This window comes from Aethalodelphis obliquidens, unplaced genomic scaffold, assembly GCF_003676395.1.
Source record: "Aethalodelphis obliquidens isolate GAN/ISIS:26980383/991018 unplaced genomic scaffold, ASM367639v1 scaffold73, whole genome shotgun sequence".
Classification (NCBI taxonomy): Eukaryota; Metazoa; Chordata; class Mammalia; order Artiodactyla; family Delphinidae; genus Aethalodelphis; species Aethalodelphis obliquidens.
Genome location: NW_020838017.1, coordinates 3,338,005 through 3,359,434, shown reverse-complemented (window position 1 = coordinate 3,359,434; position 21,430 = coordinate 3,338,005). Strand labels below are relative to the sequence as shown.

General features: G+C 55.4%; 2 protein-coding genes across 5 annotated transcripts in view; one reads left to right on the top strand and one right to left on the bottom strand.

The window, feature by feature from the left end:
• The window catches only part of RASGEF1A (RasGEF domain family member 1A), a 120,493-nt gene extending 105,287 nt beyond the window's left edge, over positions 1-15,206 (top strand). For 2 of the 3 annotated variants that reach the window (XM_027091856.1, XM_027091855.1), the window contains exons 2-13: positions 3,369-3,569; positions 5,919-6,041; positions 7,890-8,027; positions 8,885-9,106; positions 9,715-9,789; positions 10,147-10,239; positions 10,726-10,828; positions 10,917-10,996; positions 11,756-11,947; positions 12,545-12,668; positions 13,087-13,159; positions 13,484-13,641. In XM_027091856.1, coding sequence (XP_026947657.1) covers positions 3,375-3,569; positions 5,919-6,041; positions 7,890-8,027; positions 8,885-9,106; positions 9,715-9,789; positions 10,147-10,239; positions 10,726-10,828; positions 10,917-10,996; positions 11,756-11,947; positions 12,545-12,668; positions 13,087-13,159; positions 13,484-13,508 — 1,443 coding nt within the window. In that variant the 5' untranslated portion in view covers positions 3,369-3,374 and the 3' untranslated portion in view covers positions 13,509-13,641. Of the gene's footprint in view, positions 1-3,368; positions 3,570-5,918; positions 6,042-7,889; positions 8,028-8,884; positions 9,107-9,714; positions 9,790-10,146; positions 10,240-10,725; positions 10,829-10,916; positions 10,997-11,755; positions 11,948-12,544; positions 12,669-13,086; positions 13,160-13,483 lie in introns of all 3 variants that reach the window. The other variant, XM_027091857.1, reaches the window with a different exon arrangement.
• CSGALNACT2 (chondroitin sulfate N-acetylgalactosaminyltransferase 2) overlaps positions 10,352-21,430 on the bottom strand; it is a 61,257-nt gene continuing 50,178 nt past the window's right edge. Inside the window, exons 9-14 of one of the 2 annotated variants that reach the window (XR_003429767.1) lie at positions 21,116-21,205; positions 16,688-16,910; positions 16,271-16,483; positions 13,478-15,699; positions 13,046-13,216; positions 10,352-11,440 (exon numbers count right to left, since the gene is read on the bottom strand). The gene's annotated coding sequence lies outside the window, so the exon portion shown is untranslated. The remainder of the gene's footprint in view (positions 11,441-13,045; positions 13,217-13,477; positions 15,700-16,270; positions 16,484-16,687; positions 16,911-21,115; positions 21,206-21,430) is intronic. The other variant, XR_003429768.1, reaches the window with a different exon arrangement.

Genomic DNA, 21,430 nt, shown 5'->3' with positions numbered 1-21,430 from the left:
GTCCCAGGGTAGGGAAGAGGCTGGGTGGTCCTGCACAACCCCTGGGGGCTCTGCCCATTCTCCGAGGGGGTTTTGGGCCTCCACCTCAATGCCCATCCTCACATTATGACCCGCTAGATGGTGGCCATGCTTCTGTCTGCAGACCCAGCCCTGGGGCTGCAGCCTCTTTATTATGCCTTTATAAAAAGAGCTGATTTCAAAACTCAGCTTCTTTGCACTAAAAAACAAAGTTATTTAGAAGATGACAAAATAGATGCGCCATTTAGAAAAGTTACCAAATAGATGACAAATGTGTAGAACGGAAAGCGAAAGTCTCCTCCCTCTTCTGCTCCCTTGCAGTAAAGTCTGTAATGAGTGTGGCCACCGGTGGCCAGATGTTTTCTGTGCCTTTATTTACATGTCATGTACACGCCTGTTTATGTCATTTAAAAGTGACTGGTGCGGGATCTTGTGCAGCTGGGGAGTCCAGAGGTGGCGTCCTTGGCCCAGCTGCTGTTAGAGGGGTCACTGCCCCAGGCTGAAGGGATGGGCCTCACGTGGCTGCCCCTTCCTTCCCGTGGCCTCCTGGGCAGTGCACGGGCATGGTGTAGGCGGGACGCAGTCTCTGGAGGACCGAGACCCCCCACGGGTGGGGAGCCCTGGGGGAGGAGCAGCGTGATGAGGGACATGCCGCCCAGTGGCTGTGCAGGACACATGGGCTGGGGCCTCACCCCCGGGGTAGGTGACTGTACCCTGAGCGCATGCCCGTCCCCTGTCGAGGGGGACAATGAGTGCCATCTGAGGCTCCCTAGGGAGCTGTGGGCTGGTGCCCAGTGTAGAGCTAGGCCCCCTGGCTTCCTGCTAGGCTCACCTGTCCCCCCACGGGGGGCTGCAGAGTTGGGGGGCTGAGTCCCCAGGCTGGCTCCCCACTGGCTAGCCCTGGGGCAGGTGTCCCTGCAGGCGGCCTTGCCCTGTGGAGGATCTGGTAGGGGCTCTGTGAGTTAGTGGGGTGTCAGTGTGCTCCCCCCATAGCACCTTCTGACCAGAGCAGCCTGCTCTCTCCACGGTGGGAGAGGCCAGAGGCTCCGAAAATGCCATTTCTGATGACCAAGAAGCTTGGGGTCAGGATATCCAACTGGCCAAGGTTACACTCTCAGGTCAACTTTTGAACCTGGAACTGTGTAATCTCAGGAAAGTCGCCCTGCAGCGTATGGCCCTCAGCTGAAGTGCTGGGGGTCGTGTCCCCTTGGGTCCCAGTGACGGCACAGTAGAGCAGCTGCCAGTGCTGAGGCACCCAGGGAGCCCACCTTCCTTATTTCCTCCCACAGAAGGCTACTGAGCACGGCCATGGGACGGGTTCCAGCTAGACAGGAAGACGTGAAGGCAGGTGGCCAGCCACTTCTGGCCTCGTGGGTCAGCAGTCTAGCGATTAACCCAGGGGGGCTTCCTAGGGGTAGTGACACCCGGGCTGGACTTGGAAATCCTGATTTCCTCGGTTGAGTTCCTTCTTGCTGAATCTGTTTCACTATGTGAAAAGTAAAGGGTTTGCTCAAGTCAGTGGTTCTTTAACTTGAGCGGCAAAGAGGACCCACCCCAGGGTTCTGACACAGTGGGGCCTGAGACTGTGCATTCTAACGTGGGCTGAGGGGAGTGTTCTGTGAGTCTGAACCCAACCTGACACGAGGGCAGCACGGAGCCTGGGGGCCACAGACGTTGCAATCCAGGCCTGTCCCCGGGGACTTCCCTTGAGCGCTTGCCCTCCTTGCAAAGGATTTTCTGAGAATCCAAAGGCGACCTCCAGGTGTTTGGCAGAGAAGCCAGCGTCGTTTGGGCCAGGCCCCTTTTGCCCTGGTGTGAGGGCCAGCTGATGTGCTGGGTGGGAGTTGGCTCTCCTTGTAAAGCCCTTGGAGGGGCCCCTCATGGCTGCTGTTTGCTCCGCCCAGTGGGGAGACTTGTGGCCAGAAGGGCTCAGAGACCAACCCTGGTCTGGGCAAGAGAGCAGGCCAGGGCTGGTTGGAGGCGTCATCAACGGCAAGCTCAGCTCTGGGGGCTCTTTCTGCCCCCTGAGGTGTGGGGAGCAGCCCCGGCTCGGAGAGGGAGGCCAGCGCGGCGGCCTGGGGAGCTAGGGGTGGGGCAGCGGCGCCTGCCTGCCAGTGACCAGAGAGGGTGACACCTGGCCACGGTCCCCGCCAAGGCAGGAAGGGCCAACTCCCCGGACTTCAGCCTCCCTGCCCTCCAAGGGTGGGACTAGCCCAGCAGGCGGGGCAGGCCACCCCTGGCCAGCAGGAGGGGGAGTGCACCCACGGCACTAGCTTCTGAGGCCTCGGGCCGGCAGGTGTGCGTCACGCTGATGCCTCAGAGCCCCCTTCAGACGCGGCCAGCTGCCCCGGGCAGTGAGGAAACTGAGGCCCAGAGGGCTGCAGACTCTCCCGGCCTCATGAGAGCCTGCAGCAAAGCCCGGCTGCAGTGCGAGGTGGGGACCCTCAGCCTCCATCACACTGAGCCCCCAGACTGCTGCCCAGCATCTGTGTCTAACAGGCATTTCAAATCCACGTGTCCAAAAGCAAGTTCCAGGTCTGTCCCCAAACCCCACCCTCCGAGCCCTTCCCCATGCTGGTCAGTCTCTCAGGCGGAAGACCGTTCTCCACAGCGTCCAGAGTTGACCCTCCTCCCCTCCTCCTCTGCCATCACTTGACCTGAGCAATGTCTCCCAGGGTTTTGTCATGGCAAAACCCACTGATTGGTTTTTAGATCTCTCCCTTGCTGGGTCTCCACACGGCGGCCACGGTGACCTTCACCCTGAGTCAGGTCACTCTTTTGTCCGGAGTCCCGACGCCTCCTGTCTCACATGCTGCACCCTGGGCCCCCAGGTGTGTATTGTCTGGCCAGACCACTCCCCTGCTGATCACCTTCCCCTACACTGGCCTCAGGACCTTGGCACCTGCTGTCCTTTTTGCCTCGAACCTCCCTCCTTTATCCCAGGAAGCTGCACAGCTAACACCATCAGTCTGTCTCAGGGCCCCTCCCCGAGGCCGCCTTGATCACCCCCCGCACACTCAGTGTTCTCCTCCTGGTGCTGTTTTTCTCCATAGTTTCTCTTCTCCCACTGGGATGGAACCCCAGGAGGCAGGGCCTTCTGTGTCCAGATGCCTGGAATGAGGCCTGGTATGCACAGAACAGGTGCTGAAGAAACATTTATCAGACACATTGATCAGCGGCTTCGGGGCCACTGAGGAGCCTGCCCGCCCGCCTGTGCTGACATCTAATGACCCCACTCCCAGCCCTGCCGGGGCTCAGGCTCTGCACCTGCACGCAGGCTGCAGGCAGCCTGGGAGGAGGGCCTGGCGGAGGTGCCTTTGATGCCTCACGGCCTCATTCTTTTCTCCCAGGAAACTATGCCCCAGACGTCCGTGGTCTTCTCCAGCATCCTCGGGCCCAGCTGTAGTGGACAGGTGCAGCCCGGCATGGGGGAGCGAGGAGGTGGGGTCGGCAGCTCCGGGGACCTCGTCTTCCAAGACGGACGTCTCATCTCCGGGTCCCTGGAGGCCCTGATGGAGCACTTGGTCCCCACAGTGGACTATTACCCCGATGTGAGTGCCCCGTGACTGGTGGGATCGACCTGGGCTCCCGGGGAGGCTGCTGCTGGGATGGAGAGGGAGGTCCCCCATCAGTCAGAGCTGGACGGAGAGGCAGGGGAGGCGCAGGGCAGCAGGGAGCCCCGGCCCTACCTCCTGTGCTTTCCTGCTCCCTGCCACCCTGGCCCGCAGCCTAGGAGAGGGGAGCCGGCAGCGACTTCCCTGCTGTCCCCAGGCAGGTAGGAGGTGGCCCTGGAGGAGCAGGAGGGGTCTAAGGGGCAAGGCCAGTGCTTCAGGGTCCTGGTGAGGGTCCACCCATCAGTGTCCTGTCTCTGAGCTGGAAAGTTTGTTTTGTGCATGAACCGCAGTGGCTCAGAATGAAAAGGGTCGGCCCCTCCGTGCCCACCTGGGCACATGCGTGTGCGGGCAGGACGGGCCTTTGCCAACCCGTATCCTCCCTCTTCATCTCAAGGTGACATTGGCGCGTTCTCGGAAGAGCGAGAAAGAGTTCCCTTGTCACGTGTGGCTTCCCTTCTGCCTCCAGTAGATGACGTCTCATAGTGGCAGTGGGGCTGTTACCTGCTCCCCTATGGGTGCCCCCTCCCTCCTGAGGGCAGGGCCCTGCGCATGGCCTCCGGGCGACAGATGGGGCTGCGAGGGAGGGTGGGGAGGAATTGCCCCCTCTGCCCTCCAGCTGGGTTTCCGGGGCTCCTGGCTGCCCCCCCCCCCCCCCCCCCCACCGCCAGACATATCAGGCCTCCTCCCTCCCTCCTGGGGCTCTGTCCACTCCTCTGTCTGTCCTTCCATCCACCCCGGAAATCCTCTCAGGGCCTGGCTGGGGCTGGTGGTGCCGATGTGGCAGCTGAGGGCCAGGCGGCAGAGCTGGGGACAGGGGACCCCAGGCCCTGAAGACATCTGGAACAGGGCCGCGGTCCCCCAGGGGCTGGGACCTCCAACCCCAGTGCTGGTCTGTGTGACAGTGGCCTTGTGTGGCGGGGGGAGGGGCCTCCCCTCCTTCAGGCCTGTCCCTGGGGAGCCTCAGCCAGCTTACCCAGTGTTGTCCCCAGAGTACTGTGCCCTGGGGTCCCAGCCTGCTTCCCAGGAGAGAGCCAAGGGGCGGTGGAGGTCGAACGGGGGTCCAGCTAGGCATCAGCCCGGCTGCCGAGCACCTGGGCTCCCCGCCTTTCCCTCACGGCCCGTGCCCTGCAGACGTGGGGAGCTGGGGACACGGCGCTCCATCTGTCTCCCTGCTCCTCCCCAGAGCCACGCAGCTCCTGCCTTGGGCTCTCCTCTGCCCCTGGCTGAGAGCTCCAAGGTGTAACAGGTGAAGCCTTCCTTCACGCTCTGAGCCTTCTGCTCAGGAGGGGCCCCTGAAGGTCCCACCACTGACGGGCCGGGCCCCTGGAGCACCCGTGCTGCACAGCCCAGGGACACCCTGCTGCTCCAGGGAGAGCCTCCCCAGCGGCCTCTGAGGGCTGCATCGGGGCAGGGAGGGCCTGAGGGCCGAGTCCCGATCTGGGAGCCTGCGTTAGGCTGGAGCACAGAAGACCTGCTCCTTTGGGCCTGGAGTGGAGGCCGAGAGTCCTGGGCCCCCCGCCTGCAGCAGCCATGTGGCAGTAGATCACTGTCTGAGTCGAGTCCCCGGGAGACCCCAGGCATCCTCCCCGCCCCCAAGTCCGCCCTGTCTGCAGGCAGGGGCCTGGTAAATCCCACGTCAGCCAAAAGCTTCCAAGAGCCCTGGGCTCTGCTCCCTGCCGCCTTTCAGCCGGGACCAGGTGCACCCCTCAGCCTGCACCGCTACCAGGTGACGAGGACGTGCGGCCTTGGGACTGCGGGGCCCTGGTGTGGCAGGTGGGGACGGGGCCCACAGCTGGCTAGTGACCACACAGCGGCTTGCAGCAGCTTCCGATGTGGGGTCCTGGGGCCAAGGAGGCCCCCACCGCCCCCCAGCCAGGCCCTGCCCCACTGAGCAGTGAGGATCTGTCACAGAGCAGGCTGGGCGCCTGGCCCGGGGAGCACCGTGGGCCAGGCCACAGGTCCACACAGGCCCGGAGACACCGCCAACATCCAGGTCCGGGTTTAGCTCCCGGCGTGGGGTAGGGGAGCATCCCAGCTGAGTAAAACCACTGGGACCGAGCTTGCCAGGGATACCTCTGAGAGCTGCTGCAAAGTGGGGTTTGATCTGTGCCTTGCACGGTGGGCAGGATTTGGGAGCAGTGAGGAAGGGCATTCGAGGTGAGGCAACCACGCAGAAGGTGACGCTGGGCCCGGGAGGCGGGGACCAGGCAGAGGAGCAGGCCGCGGCTATACCTGGGGGCCATGCCGGGCCCGACTCACTCTTCACCCTCTGTCTCTTTCCTTCAGAGGACGTACATCTTCACGTTTCTCTTGAGCTCCCGGGTCTTCATCCCCCCTCATGACCTGCTGGCCCGCGTGGGGCAGATCTGCCTGGAGCAGAGGCAGCAGCTGGAGGCCGGATCTGATAAGGTAAAGGCGAGCCCCCGGGCTGCTGCCCGTCTCCGTGCCCCTGGCTTCCCCGCTCGCTCACGCTTGGGAGAGAATGCTGCTCAGGACGGGGCCTGGCTGAGCCCGACCCGGGCCCCTCCCTGCTGGGGGCAGGTCTGCTTGTCTGGCCTCCTGACATCCCTGGAGCAGGCCTCCCGGGGGTCTGCAGGGGCACCCACCTCCCAGGGCGCTGGATGGAACTGTGGCCAGAGGAGGAGGGGGGCGGCTGCTGGACTGGCCCCCTGGGCCCGCCCGGGTCTCCCAGGATGCCCCCACCCGGCCCTCCAGGGCTCCCCGGCAGCATGCAACACCCTGCATGCTGTGAGCCAGCGGGTGCTCACACCCCCTCCCGGGGAAGGGCCACAGCAGACAGTCCTGCCGGCTCTCCTGCTCAGTGCCAGACACCCCGGAAGGGAGGGTCCGGCTCCAGCTGGTGGAGAAGCAGCCTGGGTCACTGCTCCCTCCAAAGGGGGTGGCGGGCAGCACCCTCAGGCTAGAGTTTTCAGAGACTCAAATAGGGCTGTTTTTCACTGTCATGTCTTCTGATTGAGTCGGGCTTTGGGCAGTCAAGATGGGTAAGAAACCACAGCTCATCCCTGAGGCCCTGGGGCAGGCCCAGGGTCTGGTGTGGAAGCAGGGCTGGTGGGCGTACTGTCAAGGCGCTGGCAGGGCCTGTTCCGGATGACCTTCCCCTCTACCAGGCTGGATCTCCTGCCTCTGGAGGTTTGCAGCAAAGGCCTGTGACATCTGCGCCCTCTTCAGTCTCCTCTCCAGAGGGGCGCGTCCCCGGGTGTGCTGGGCAGGGACAGAGACAGGCACCCATTGCAGCCCGGGGATCAGGAAAGGCTCCTGAAGGCGTGGGTGGGGAGAAGCCAGAACAGGGTGAGTGGGAGATGAAATTCTAGGCTGAGGGTCAGCAGGGGGACAGTAGAAGCCTGAGAGGAGCTTGGGGTGAGCCCTCCCGCCTTCGTCTGTGATGACAGGCAGGGCGGGGCCTCTGAGAAGGGAATGCAGGGCTGTAGTTCCTGCTGAGTGCGGGGTGCAGCGGGCACCTGGGGGGAGTGTCAGCTGGGTGGAGGCAGCGGAGCAGAGGTGGGTGGAGGGGGGCAGGTAGGTGTAGGTGTGGGGAGTTGGGTCATGAAGGAGCTGGGCCCCGAGGGTAGTCAGGGCTGGAACGGTCCAGGGTGGCCAGGCAGGCACGGGGATCTGGTCAGGGCCAGGCAGGAGCCAAAGCGGGCATAGGAATGGTTTAGCGTACGTGAGCCAGCGCGGGGCTGGGCCTGGAGGACTGGCCGGGAGAGCACGGCCGGGCATCCCGCACCCCCTCCTTGGACTGTATGTGTGTGTGGACCTGGGCCAGTGGGAACTGGGGAGAGGATGCCTGGTGTGTCTGTGGCCCTTCCCAGCACTTGCCAACCTGCTTTTTACCGAGAGAAGGTGGCTGGGGTCTCTTGCTTAACGTTAATGATTTTGCTTGGTTTTCATCGTGTCCTTTTTTATGGGTAACTTCTAATTACAGCAAATGAAACTAATTTTCTGTGTCACGGTAGCAATAGGACAGGTTCTTTGAAAATGAATTTAAGTGAAAAAGAGAGCTGGCTTATGGGGAATGTGAAGCAACGCAGGAATGACAAAACCGCAGGTGGACAGGGTGAAGGATGTCCCTACCCAGCAGCCCTCACCCCAGCGTCGGGGCAGAGAACACAGGTCCTGTGGGGGAATGGGTCAGAGGTGCTGCAGAACTGGGGGTACTTGTACCGCTTGTCATCTTGTTGCCCACTCTGGAGGGTCAGGCCTTGCTTTATCCCCCGAACCCCCCACCCTCCCCAGGCCAGGCTGAAGTCCTTCTCAGCCAAGATCGTGCAGCTACTGAAGGAGTGGACAGAGGCCTTCCCCTACGACTTCCAGGACGAGAAGGCCATGGCCGAACTGAAAGCCATCACCCACCGGGTCACACAGTGTGACGAGGTGAGGTCCTCCTCGGAGCCTGGCAGAGTTCCTTGTCTGAGGGAGGGGTGGGTCTTCAGGGACAGCTCTGTATGTGGTCCCCTTTGCTGTCACTCTCCCAAGAGGACTGCTGGGTGGCTCCATTTGCCCCTCAGCCCCATGAGGGCCGCTCAGCTGGCCAGCAACCGGCCAGTTGCCCTTGGCATCCTGCACACGCGGGAGACCCTGTGGCCCGAGTGGGGTGATCCCAGGCCCCACCTTCTCCCGCTCTTTGGGTGGGTGGAGTGGGGGCCTAGCGAGAGGCCTTGTCCGTCTTTCCTGGCTCCCAGCTCCCGCTTGGTCTGCAGCGTTGAGACGGGCCCTCCAGAGAGGCTGGTCCTGCCGCCGGCCCCCATCGCGGGAGCCTGGGCTCTGTGTGCTCAGCACTTTCTGCCTTCCTGAGGGCTCAAAGCCCAGGGAGAGTGGGGCAGAGCCAGGGCTGCTCCCACCCAGGGAAGGAAGGCTCCTAGCCCTGGAGGAAGCCCTTCCGGAGTCCCTCGTCCCTACCGTGGGCCCCCCCTACGGTGGAAAGGCCACGAGAAGTAGCTCAGCTGGCCGCCACCCAGAAAGCCATGCTTTTCATACCCAGAAGCCTAGCCCTGGCTTTCAGCTCCCTTCTCCTCAGGACGGCTGTGGAGTCACCCTCCCTTGCAGCCCTCGGCGGAGCCCACACTGTGCCCCACTCTGCCGTCAGAGGCCCAAGTGCTCATGGCAGGTCTGGGTAGGGGACGTGGGCTCAAAGTTAGACGCGTCCCTGGAGATGAGATGGGTTCCTCCGGCGCGGTGCAGGTCTTGCTGCCAGCCCAGGCCAGCACCTTCTCCACCCCCGCCCCTCCCAGGAGAATGGCACGGTGAAGAAGGCCATCGCCCAAATGACGCAGAGCCTGCTGCTGTCCCTGGCTGCCCGGAGCCAGCTTCAGGAGCTGCGTGAGAAGCTCCGCTCACCGGCCATGGACAAAGGGCCCATCCTCAAGGCCAAGCCGCCAGCCGCGCAGAAGGACATCCTGGGCGTGTGCTGTGACCCCCTGGTGTTGGCCCAGCAGCTGACTCACATCGAGCTGGTTAGTGCTGCAGTGCGCCCTTCCCAGAATGGGCTGGGGCGTGTTCACTGATGCTCACGCTGGCACCTTCCCAACATGACACCACAGGGCCTTCCCCTGCCGGCCGGACCGGGGTGTCGGGAAGCCTGCTTGGCAGCCCCAAGTGCTGCCTCTGGCGGCTGTGTGTCCACCTGAGCAGAGGGTTTCTTGGTACCTGGGTCCTCAGGATCACGGCAGCCCCATGTTAACGGGAGGGGCTGGGGCGATGGGGACTGCAGTGGCCTCAGGATGGAAGAGCGGCTTGGGAAGAGGTGAAGGGTTTCAAGGGGGACGGCTCTCCCCGCCCCGTCCCCTCATCCTGCTTGTGCCCGGGCTGGGCAGGGGCCCTGCACATAGCAGCCGCTGCTGAGGCTCTCGCCTCCCAGGGGAGGGCCTTCCAGACCCTGGGGTACACCTGGGGGGCCTGCCCACTGTCTGGGTGCTCTGAACGAGGAGGGGCCGTGGCTGAGGGGCACGCCTGCAGGGAGGTCGTGACTGCTGCTCTGACACGCCCTCCATGCTGCGTGTGGGGCCTGCCTGAGGGTGGCAGGCTTGTCACTCCTCCTGGGCTGTCTCCCCGTTCCATCCAGGAGAGGGTCAGCAGCATCCACCCTGAGGACCTGATGCAGATCGTCAGCCACATGGACTCTCGGGACAAGCATAGGGTGAGGGGCTGCGGCGTGCTCCAGGGTGGCCGGGGAAGGGTGCGGGGGCCTCGCCCAGACGCCTGAGCGCCTCTGGAGTGTCGGGCCTCACAACCTGACGATGCACGTAGGTCTGGCCTTGCAGCACCTGCCCCACAGCTCAGTGGACAGCCACGCAGGGTGCTGCATGCTGCCGGGGAGCCCTGGAGGGCCGGGCGGGGGCATCCTGGGAGACCCGGGCGGGCCCAGGGGGCCAGTCCAAAAGCCCACCCCCTCCTCCTCTGGCCACAGCTCCTTCTGAGGGCTCTGAGGGTGGGGCTGGGGCGGCAGCTACGGGCAGGGTCCTCGGGCTCCCTGTGACCTGCTGTGTCCCCACAGTGCCGAGGAGACCTGATTAAGACCTACAGCCTGGAGGCCTACGACAACTGGTTCAACTGCCTCAGCATGCTGGTGGCCACCGAGGTGTGCCGGGTAAGTGCCGTGCGGCACACACAGCAGCAGGGCCAGCCTCATCTCCTCCTGACCCCACCGTGCCGCCTGGGGCTCTGACCCCTGTACCCCACAGGGGACGGAACTTTGCAAGTGGAGATAGGAAGTTTTTATTGCCAGGGCCTTGGGAGCGCCAAACCCCAACAGTAATGCCTTAAATTACAACAGAGACCCATCCGGGGAGGCAGCCTGTGCCCAGCATGGCCTGTCAGCTCATCTGGGTCTCCCTTGGTCCTCTCAGACTACCCTCCCGTCTCTCTGCCCAGCATCGAAAATGCCACGGCTGCATTTCCTGCCTCTGCAGCCTGTGAGAATCCCTCCACCCCCGGCCTGACAGCTCTGAGGGCCCAGGGCAGCTCCCTGCTGGGGAGGCCCCTCCGTAGGCCCAGGGCACTGCACTTTGGGGGCTGGTGTGGTAGGGGATGACCCCTGGTGGGGACCGCGCTGAGCAGTCTGGCTGCCCTCCAGGTGGTGAAGAAGAAGCATCGGACTCGCATGCTGGAGTTCTTCATCGATGTGGCCCGAGAGTGCTTCAACATCGGGAACTTCAACTCCATGATGGCCATCATCTGTGAGTGTGCGGGCCCCAGGGGCTCCCCCTCCAGCACGGTGTGGCCCATCTCCTCCCGCCCTGACCCTAGCTGTCGTCCCCCCTGCAGCTGGCATGAACCTCAGTCCTGTGGCAAGGCTGAAGAAAACCTGGTCCAAAGTCAAGACGGCCAAGTTCGACGTCTTAGAGGTAGGCACCCTGTCTTGTCCCGAGTCAGCCTGAGGAGGGCTGGGCGTCCCATCACGCTCTGGCCCCTTGCTGAGGGCCTGCTGCCCCGAGTGCCGTCTGATGTTGGGTGTGTCCGCTGACCTGGCCGCGGCGCCCCCAGAAGGCAGGTAGCCCATGCTCTCCTCGGCCCTTGGGCCTTGAGTCAGAACTGGCATCGCCTAAAGCAAAGCTTGGGGGAAAGATCAGCAAGGAGTTTGTCGGCAAAAGCAGGCCGACAGCCCCAGGTTGGGCAGTGCCGACCAAGCAGAGACTGGCCTTTTTCTTGTTCGACTTCCATGGTCTTGGACCGTCTGGGGGGCCCAGGGGCTGAGAGGCGAGTCTACAGCCTTGACCAGATGTATTTGATCAGAGAATCCAGTTTTTGCAAGTGTGTGTCTTGTGGAGCTGGTCAGGTTTGGGAGGTGTCTGTGAAAGCACAAGGGCAAAGGAAGGTTTTGAAAGGAAGGAGGGGAGACCCAGACTTAGCAGGGCAGGGAGGAGGTGTGTGTGAGCTTCAAGATTTCTCTACAGCTTGCCCCGTGACGCCTGGACCCAAAGCCAGAAAGCCCCAGCCCAGTGTTCAGACACGTGCCTCTGGGCTTCCTTCCCCTGTGCTCACTCCTGGAGAGGCGGCCTCTTCTGGTGACGGTACAGGGCCACCCTGAGCTGTTTCCTGTAAAGGGGCCTCCTGAGCAGCTCTGAGGGGAGCAGTGCCCACCATATCCTCCCGTCTGCCCACAGCACCACATGGACCCATCCAGCAACTTCTGCAACTACCGCACAGCCCTGCAGGGGGCCACACAGAGATCCCAGATGGCCAATAGCAGCCGGGAGAAGATCGTCATCCCTGTGTTCAACCTCTTCGTTAAGGACATCTACTTCCTGCACAAAATCCACACCAACCACCTGCCCAATGGACACATTAACTTCAAGGTCAGCTCAGCCCCCTTGTGGTCTGAGGGGAGGGGGCCAGGCTGTCCCAGCACAGGGTAGGGCAGACTTCCTGGCCTTGCTTTAGGACAGGCAGGCCGAGGCCCTGTGGCAGAAGGGCCTTTTAGGACTGAAGGCTCCAGGGTGGGTCATGGGTGCCGTGACCTCAAGGTATGAGGGTGGCCCCAGTTCTGGGTGGATGATCTGGTTACAGTGCTAGGAGCCCGAGGGCCCCAGAGTGAGATCCTGGGGTGTTCTGGTTGGTGGGGCTGTGCTGGGTGTGGCTGGGACGCCTGCCTCAGCCTGGAGTGACAGATGAGGGGCTTCTTGGGGGTCATGCACAGCAGAAGCACAGACCTGGCTGCAGCCTGGTGGCTCAGGCGGAGGGCAGGACTGAATGGCCTTGGAGACACCGGCTGGCCCTGTTGTACAGAGTACTTCCACGGCTACGGAGTCAGCTTTGTAGGGCCACCGTCCAGTCTTTCTGGGACCAGGGAAATGATCAGCTGACCAAAGCCAGAGCCTACGTCCCCTGCCCTAACCAGGGTTTTCAAGCTTAAGGTGACAAATGAACATCCAGTTGGTCTTCTGCCCCTTCAGAAATTTTGGGACATCTCCAGACAGATCCATGAGTTCATGACATGGACACAGGTAGAGTGTCCCTTCGAGAAGGACAAGAAGATTCAGAGTTACCTGCTGACGGCTCCCATCTACAGCGAGGAAGGTGAGGTCCACCTCTGCACACTGTAGAGGTCACCCTGACTCGGGCAGGGTGCCCTTCCAGGGTTGTTATTCCCATGCTACGCTGGAGAAGCTCAGCTCACGGGTGAGTGCATGAGGGTGGGCCATGGATAAGGACAAGAAAAGATCAGGCTCCCGAGGCCACTTGAGAGAGCCAGTACGTGGTTGGGCCAGTGCTGCAGAACCAGGAAACGTCTGAGTCCCCAGGCAGGTTGCCAGGAACCCCATGCAGCAGAGGCCTGTGGACCAGCCGAGGCCCGAAGTTGCTGCCCCCTTGGTTTAGGAGTTCGTTCCCGGGCCTCGCTCCACCCTGGGAGGGAGAGTTTGAGAAGGGATAACCGGGGTGGGAGGCAGACTGACCGGGTGTGGACATGGCTTCTGCGGGGCTTCTCGTCTCTCAGCTCTCTTCATCGCCTCCTTCGAAAGTGAAGGTCCCGAGAACCACATGGAAAAGGACAGCTGGAAGACCCTCAGGTAGGAGAACTCCAGCAGCAGTCCGGTGAGCCCCCAAGACCAGCCCCATACCAGAGTCTACAAGGAAGGGAAAGGATGGGGTGGGGGTAGGCATGATGGGTCTGCCCTTTAGAAAGGCGGCCGAGGGCACCTCTCCGCAGACCGGGGAGAGGAAGGCATCCCCGGTACAGGCTGAGGACTTGGGGTTTGAACGTCCCTGACCCCTCCCTCAATGGGCGGTTCTAGGCAGCCGGGCCTTCCCCTAGTAGCACAAGCCTGCCCTCTGCTTGCTCAGGGGAAGGGCCTGCCCGCCTGACCACTTCCTCGTTCCCTGCTCACCTTTAGGACCACTCTCCTTAACAGAGCCTGAAGGCACGGATGCAGCCTGCACACGCTGGGATTAAGCACACCTACGTACTGAGTTTTAATCTCGAGTGATAATGGGCTGAGATGAGGCCTCACTGGTTGGGGTCCATTTTGTACATAACTTTTATGAAAAAAAAGAAGTAATTATTTCATGCATCAACCTTTGGCACTTAAAGCTTTTTGTTTATGACAGGGCAGGGCCCTGCTTTGGGGAGGGGTGGGGAAAGAGTATCATGGGAGATGGCATCCATGATAACATCTTATTCTAATGAAATGTAGATTTTTATTTTCTACTTTTGATTATTAACAAACATCTTACAAAAAAATACTTAAAAAAACCCAACCAAAACCAACGTGAGCCCTGCCTCCTTTCCAGCCAGTGTCTCTGATGTCGGGGTGAGTGCCTTAGAGGGTTCTGGCAGGCCCGCTCTCGCCTGCAGCCAGTGCCGCTGGAGGCACCGGGGAAGCTCTGCCCTCAAAGCGCAGGCCCACAAGGTTCTGGCAAGAAGGGCTCGGGTGGCCCGGAGGTCTCATTTGCGTACTTCCAGAAGTGAACCTTGAATACGGGCTTTCCAAAGTTTACATTTTCATTTTCCTTTATCAGGGATTTATGGGGGTTGGGGGGAGGGCAGGGGGACACCTGGCAGCATATTTTCTGTTGGAAGATGTCTGGCAAATTGTTCTTCACCTACATTTTAGGAAAAGAGAAAATCTAAAATAACGTAAGGAGGGAGTCATGGAATTGTCCGTTTTCCAGGCTGTAACTTTGACACACTTACTTAGCTGTAATGAAGCGAATACAAAGTACAATTAAGGATGGGGACGTATAAAGCCATCTTGAAACTCAAGTACAAAGTCAAAAGAAGCAACTTACAAATCAGTATCCTCCTTCCCTCTGGGTGGGGGATTGGGCTCCCCTAACGGAATGTGAAACATGGAAGGTTAGCCAGGCCAGTACCTGCTGGAGCCCACTCACGTAAAGCTGCCCAACATTTGGAGGTATTTTCCACACCCGAACTCGAGGAGTACTCTCCATTTTCTGACTTCCCGGCCATGAGACAGTGACAGCCCTGCTCCCTCCAAGGCCAGAAATGGGCAATCCATGCTAACTGTATCTCCCTCATGGCGGGGCTGTCATTCCATCCAAGCAGATTTGGAACTACTCACCCTGTTTCTCTCCACATGGCTGGCTTCCGCCGGAGCCTCCAGCTGGCAGGCCTGGGTAAGGACAGTTAGTTGCTAATTCCCAAAACTCCTAGGAGAGCCTGGAGATGTGAAGGCGAGGCCTCAGGGGGAGGTGGCTCCATGATCCGCTGCTGATGTCGCCCTCAGCCCAGGGTGGAGCAAGGATATTTACACTGTATTGTCACAGTGTTTTTGCACTTTCCAGACGTTCTAGATAGTACATATTGTATATTGACAGTACATATTGCTTTGTTTATGTATTTGAGATAAAGAAAGGTTTAAAACTTGAGAATATATATTTGGAATACAATGTTAGAACCTTTTCTGTCCATGTGTTAAGGAGCTTTCACATCAGTGTGCGCTTCACTTGGTCATCAGTTCTAGTACCGACCTGACACAGTGCTACATTTGCTACTTTATTTTCCCAATTTGACACATACCCTATGATGTTTTGATATTTCGAGATGAACTCTGCGTATAAAGCTGTACTTTATAATAATAAAGGATGTCAACTGTTGGTGTGACTGGACGTACTTGCATCAATAAAAGAACATGTTGCTCCCCTCGTGTGCCTGTTCTCTGTGCGTGGTTCTGTGTTGGCAGGAGGCGTGGGGATGCCCAGGCCAGGGGGGGAGGATGAGACTGCCAGGGCCACCACGGGCCTTTCAGAGATGGAGCAAGCAGCTCTCACCTCCACATTCTGACAAAGGGCTTTGCAAATAAACATTGCAAAACAAAACAAAGCTGTATAAGAGGCATGGTCTCTGCTGCTTTCCTCAAAGAAAGATCCAGAAGGATATCACTAGCAGCTGGAATTACATGGTCATGTCAGTTCAGGAAGCCTACCTTAAACGACTCTCAAGGTTCCTTTACTGTAGGGACTAACAAGAACCTTCAGTGTCCACGGGTGCTGTGGGTCTCTCCGGGGGCTGGGGACGTTGGGGAGTGCCTGCCGACGTCTTTCTGCTGCGCGGTTCTCCTTCCGTTTCAATGGGTCACGCTCAGGAGCACTAAATAAAAGGGATTTGTGGAGGGGCACACGAGAGCTTGTGGCACTGAAGGAAAAGAACTGAGACACTGCTCTTCTCTGGCCTGTCTCCCACTGCCACCCTGTCACCAGTGCCCAGGCTGGATGAGGTCTGCCCACGACAGTTCGCCAGACCTGGCTCTGCTCCTCCAGGGCCAACTCAGCCCGTTCGAGCAGCAGCGCCCAGCGGAACACCTTCTGTGCTGAAGGGGTATTCTGTACTGCATCACCCAGTACAGTGCTGCTAGATACACAGAGGGACTGACCCCTGAACCGTGGCCAGTGTGACTGAAGAACAGAACTTCTAACCTTACGTACGTTTAAATAGCTAGTAGACAGAAGGTGAGGCCTGCGGGGCCTCATCACCTGCTGCTGCTCCACGTGCCTTGCGGAGTAACAGCACACAGTAGGTGCTCAGGTGTTTGTGGAGCAAACTAGGACCCCTGTGAGGATGCCTAAGTGACTTCTGGGTAAGTGACAACACTTTTTAGGTCCTTCCATGTAAGGGCCTCCTTACTTTCTTGGTAAAGTTACTTTTGCAAGTTTCTACCTACCTCAGCTAAAGAAGGAGCAGCACATCATCTGGTCTGCATCTTGGATGCGGAGCTGGGAGCAGGACGCGAGCTGGCTTGGCTTGGCACGGCCCTGTCCTTCACCCATGGGTGGTCCCTCCAGGCAGTGCTTCTCAAGGTGTGGGTCCCAGCCTGGCAGCAGCAGCAACACTGGGAACTTGTCTGAGATGTTCTCAGGGCCCCTGCGCAGACCTGCTGAATGGGAAACATGGGAGCGGGGAGCCCAGGCAAGTTGGAGAAGCTCTCCTAGTGGGTAGGGTTCTGCAGGACATGGCTCCTGCCCACCTCTCCCAGGGGCACGCTGCTGCTCGGGCACTAGACTCACATGCTGTGCACGTGCACCTTCTCCAGTACACTTGCCACCCCGTTCTCCCACACACGTTCTCTGAGCCTCCTTACATCTTCCTGGTGAGTGGCGCTCGTGCTCCTCCGGCCTTGCCCCACCATCCACACCACATACTGCCGGCATCCGTCTCACGCACTAGGGCCTCAGCTCTTTCTGTGTAGAAGCCTCTTGGCGTGTAGCTGTGTGGCCAGCGACCAGCGCAGTGTGCAGCTCCTAACGCCATGGGATGACTGAGGGTTACCACCTTTCACTTTACACACAGTTTCAGGGGCAAACCTGTTAAAAGCATCAGATGTGACAGGAAGATAAGCTAAGAATCTCTACTAAGGCCACAGAGACTTCTGTGACAAAACTAAGATTTTTATACACCTATTATACCTACACATTTGTAAAACGTGTCACGTTCCTCGGGGAGGCAAGACAGGGTAAGTGGAAGAGCAAGGAATCGAGAGCTAAACTCTTTGGATTTGAGTCCTAGTTTCCAGTTCCCAGCTGGGTACCCTTGGACAAGTTGTCTGCCTTTTTAAGCCTCCATTTTTCCCATGATTAAAATGGAATTACAATACTCTTGATCTCATGGGTTGTTGTAATGTTATATGGCAGAAAGCGCAATGCCTCCTGCATTAGAAGTGGTGTTAGCTGTGTACCAGCAGTGGCACGCCTGATGAAACTGAATGCCACTTCTCCCACAGAGAGAGGAATCTTCTGGGAAAAGTGAAGCAAAGGATTATTAAGTGCCCTGCTCAAAGGAACAACTCAAGTCCTGGTCAATACAAATATATTCTAACATTACCAAAGAATCATTTAAGTGTCAAATATAACCAACATATAAACATATATGAGAAGAGGGCTTCCCCTGGTGGCACAGTGATTGAGAATCTCCCTGTCAATGCAGGGGACATGGGTTCAAGGCCTGGTCTGGGAAGATCCCACATGCCGCAGAGCAACTAAGCCTGTACGCCACAGCTACTGAAGCCTGCGTGCCCAGAGCCTGTGCTCCACAAGAGAAGCCACCGCAATGAGAAGCCCGTGCACCGCAACGAAGAGTAGCCCCCGCTCGCCGCAACTAGAGAGAAAGCCCGTGCATAGCAATGAAGATCCAACGCAGCCAAAAATAAAAATAAATTAAAAAAAAACAAACATAAAATCTTAAAAAAAAATAGAAGAAATTCACACGAAGTTGGGATTCAAAACTACTTTCTAAATGAAAAACTTACTATCCACCTATAGGCTGGTAACCTTAGATCATGCCAATATAATTTCTATCTTTATTCTCAAAAAGGCATTCATGATACTAGGAGGAAGGTGGAGGGCTGCTGCTCAAACCCCACACGCTTCTATCTCAGCATACCCAGGACTCTCAGGTATGGATCTTCAGCAACAATGTTAAGGGGACAATGTTGTCAAGAATATAAGAAAGTTTAAGTTAAGCACCTGTTCATTTCTGGCAGCATGAAAGACTAAGTGCTTGCCTACTGAAATTGACTAATAAACTTATGCAAAACTTTAACATCCAAGTGAGAAACCCAGAGCTTCACTTTCCAATCCACAAGGGAGATAGAGAAGGAAGTCCAGAACTTGCTCAAGAAGAAGGGTCAAATAGGAGACCCAAGCCCATAAAGCTGACATCCCAAAAAGCCACCCCTCAGTGTAACAGTGAACTTGAAATAAAGCACTCCTACTCCAACCCCACCGAGGGGGTTAAGGAAGATTGCCTGATTTGAACCTCGGCACTGAATGGAGATGGGGAAAATTTGCCCCTGATAATTTATAACCACAAGTCAGTGAGTTTTACAAAGTTTTGCAGCACAAATCACACTGGTCAAAAAAACTTTAAGCTGAGAATTTAGTTTAACATGGCCCTGAACTGGTACTGTCCTTAAGTTACTCAGCAGAAGCAAACATTCTAACCTATACTCTAGTTTTCAAAGTCTCTCCTTAGCTGTGTCTAATATTCTGTTAAACCCACCTATTGGATTTTAAAAATTCATTTTCATTTCTAGACGCTCTATTTGGTTCTTTTCCAAATCCATTTGGACAAAATTCTGTATAAATTACCAGAATGTAACACAGAGAGACAAAGATTGGAAAATATGAAACAGGTTTAACGTATGTTATCAGAGTTACAGAAGGAAAGAGAGAGAGAACAAGGCAGAGACAATGAAAATGAAATAGCTGAGAATCTTCCAGAATTGACAAAAGACAATCCAAGAAGCCCAAAGATTCTGAAGCAGGATAAAAAACAAAAAACAAAAACAAAATCTGCACACAGACATATCACAGTGATACAAAACAGAGATAAAGAAGAGGTTTTAAAGACAGCTGGAGAAAAAGAAGGTTGATTACCTTCAAAGGCATTATCAACTGTTAAGCTGATAGCTTACTTCACAACAGAAATAACTGAAGGCAGAAGACAGTGGAATAATAACATCAATGTGCTGTGGAATTAAAGAAACCTGAGCTAGAGTCAGAGTTGGGACAGGCCTGGAGGGGGAGTTCTCATACCTAGCTACACATCACCAATTACAGAGAGAGCAAACATCTCCATCACAGAAAGGTGTTGCCCGCTTTACCACCAACCAGGAAGAAGAAAACTTCTCTCCCCTGAGCACAGGCCAGCCAGTCAGAGACTACAGAAGCCCACCAATGAGAAGCCTCCATACTTTGAACTCCCAGCTTCCTCCAATGGACCCTTGGGTTAATACAGTCCCTCCCAATTCCCCCTTTTACCTTAGAGAAGCAAGTTTCCTTTCCTTGCTCTCTGATTTGCCTACGGTCCACCGTAGTTCACATACCCAGAATTGCAATTCCTCTGGCTATTCCCGAATAAACTCGCTTTTCCTGGTAAAATAACTGATTGTAGTATTAAAGTTGACAGTGCTAAAAGATTTCTCAACCTAGAATTCTCAAAACTTCAAAAAATATTTCTTAAATGAGATAAAGATATTTATACACTAAAATGGAATTTGCTATCAGACCTTCACTAAAAGAAATGCTAAAGGATGAATCTTGACTCCTACTGCATATACTATATAAAAATTATTTCTATATGAATCATAGATCTAAATATGAAAGGCAATACAATAAAGCATTTAAAAGAAAACATGAATGTTTCTTCTTTACTTTGGAGTAGGAAAGGTTTTTAAAACTGGACACCAAAACCACTAGCCATAAAAGAAAGAAAACCGATCAACTGGACTTTATTAAAACTAAGAACTTTTGCTTATTAACAGATAACATTAAGAGAATGAAGAACAGTCCCCTGCCTGGGAGAAGATATTTGCAATATATAAATCTGACAAAAGACTCATATCCAGAATATATAAGTAACTCCTACACATCAATTTTAAAAAAAGCCAATTAAAGAAAAAGGGCAAAAAAATGGAATAGGCATTTCACAAACAAGATATCCAAATGGCCAATAAGCACATGAAAAGATACTCAACATCATTTCCCTGATGATAAACTACACTAAACTCAAAAGGAGATAATTGTACACACCCAACAGAAATTAAAGAGTCTGAATTAAAAACACTGAAAATACTGTGCTGGGGAGAATGTGAAGCAACTGGGTCTCTCATATGTGGCTGGCAGGGGGTCAGTTATTTGGAAGGACTGAGAAAAATTTGCCAACACCTGGCAAGACTATTCAAGAAAAAAGAAAAGCACAAATAAACAGTATCAGGAATGAGAAAGAAGCTATCACTATAGATCACATACATATTACACAGATAACAAGAGGAAATGGCAAACAACTTTGTACATTTCATCTAAAATTTCAAATTTATCAGGATAAATTCCTAGAAAACAGCACCTTACCTAAAAGAACTCAATCGAAACTGACTAGAAGAAACAGAAAATCTGAACAGTTCCACAATCATTAAATAAATTGAACCAGTGATCAGCGATCTTAGTATATAGAAAAGTTCAGGCCCAGGTGGCTTTCAGGAAGTTTTGTCAAATATTCAAGGAAGAAATAATTACAGTCTTACAAAACTTTTCTAGAAACAGAGTACAAAGGAACACCTGTAACTTATTTTATAAGCTAGTAAAACCTTAATAGAAAAGCCCAAGGGTGAGAAAGGAAGTATATACACAGGCAATCTTACTCATGAACACAGATGAAAAACACCTGAAAAAAGTACATATATAATATACACCCACACACACAAATATGTAAATAAATATGTTTGTGTATGCATGCAAACCAAAGCCAGCAATGTATAAGGATAATATAACATATCATGACAGATTGGCACTGACCCCAAGAATGCAAGGGTACTTCAGACAATTAACCTAATTCATCAATTTAACATATTAAAGATGGGAAAATATCATATAATTATCTCAAAAGATATAGTAAAAACATTTGATAAATGCTCTCAAGCATGATAAAAACTTGCCAAGTAATAATAGAAGGTAACTTTATTAACTTAATAAAGGGTATTTATAAAAACACCTATAGCAAATACCATACTTACTGATGAAACACTGAGAATGTCTCCCTTGAAATAAGAAATATGGGCAGGAAGTCCTCTACTATCACTCCAGTCAACACTGCACAACAAATCCTAACAAGCACAGTAAGACAAGAAAAATAAAGATATAAAAATTGATAAGAAACAAAACTTCTACTACTCATAGATAACAGAAAAATGCGAAAGAAACTAGAAATACATTACAATTGTGCTCAGCAAGGCAACTGAACACAAAAATTAACACACAAAAATCAGTCTGATTTCTAAATACCAGCAATAGACAATAAAAATAAATAAAAGATAGTTACAATGGCATAA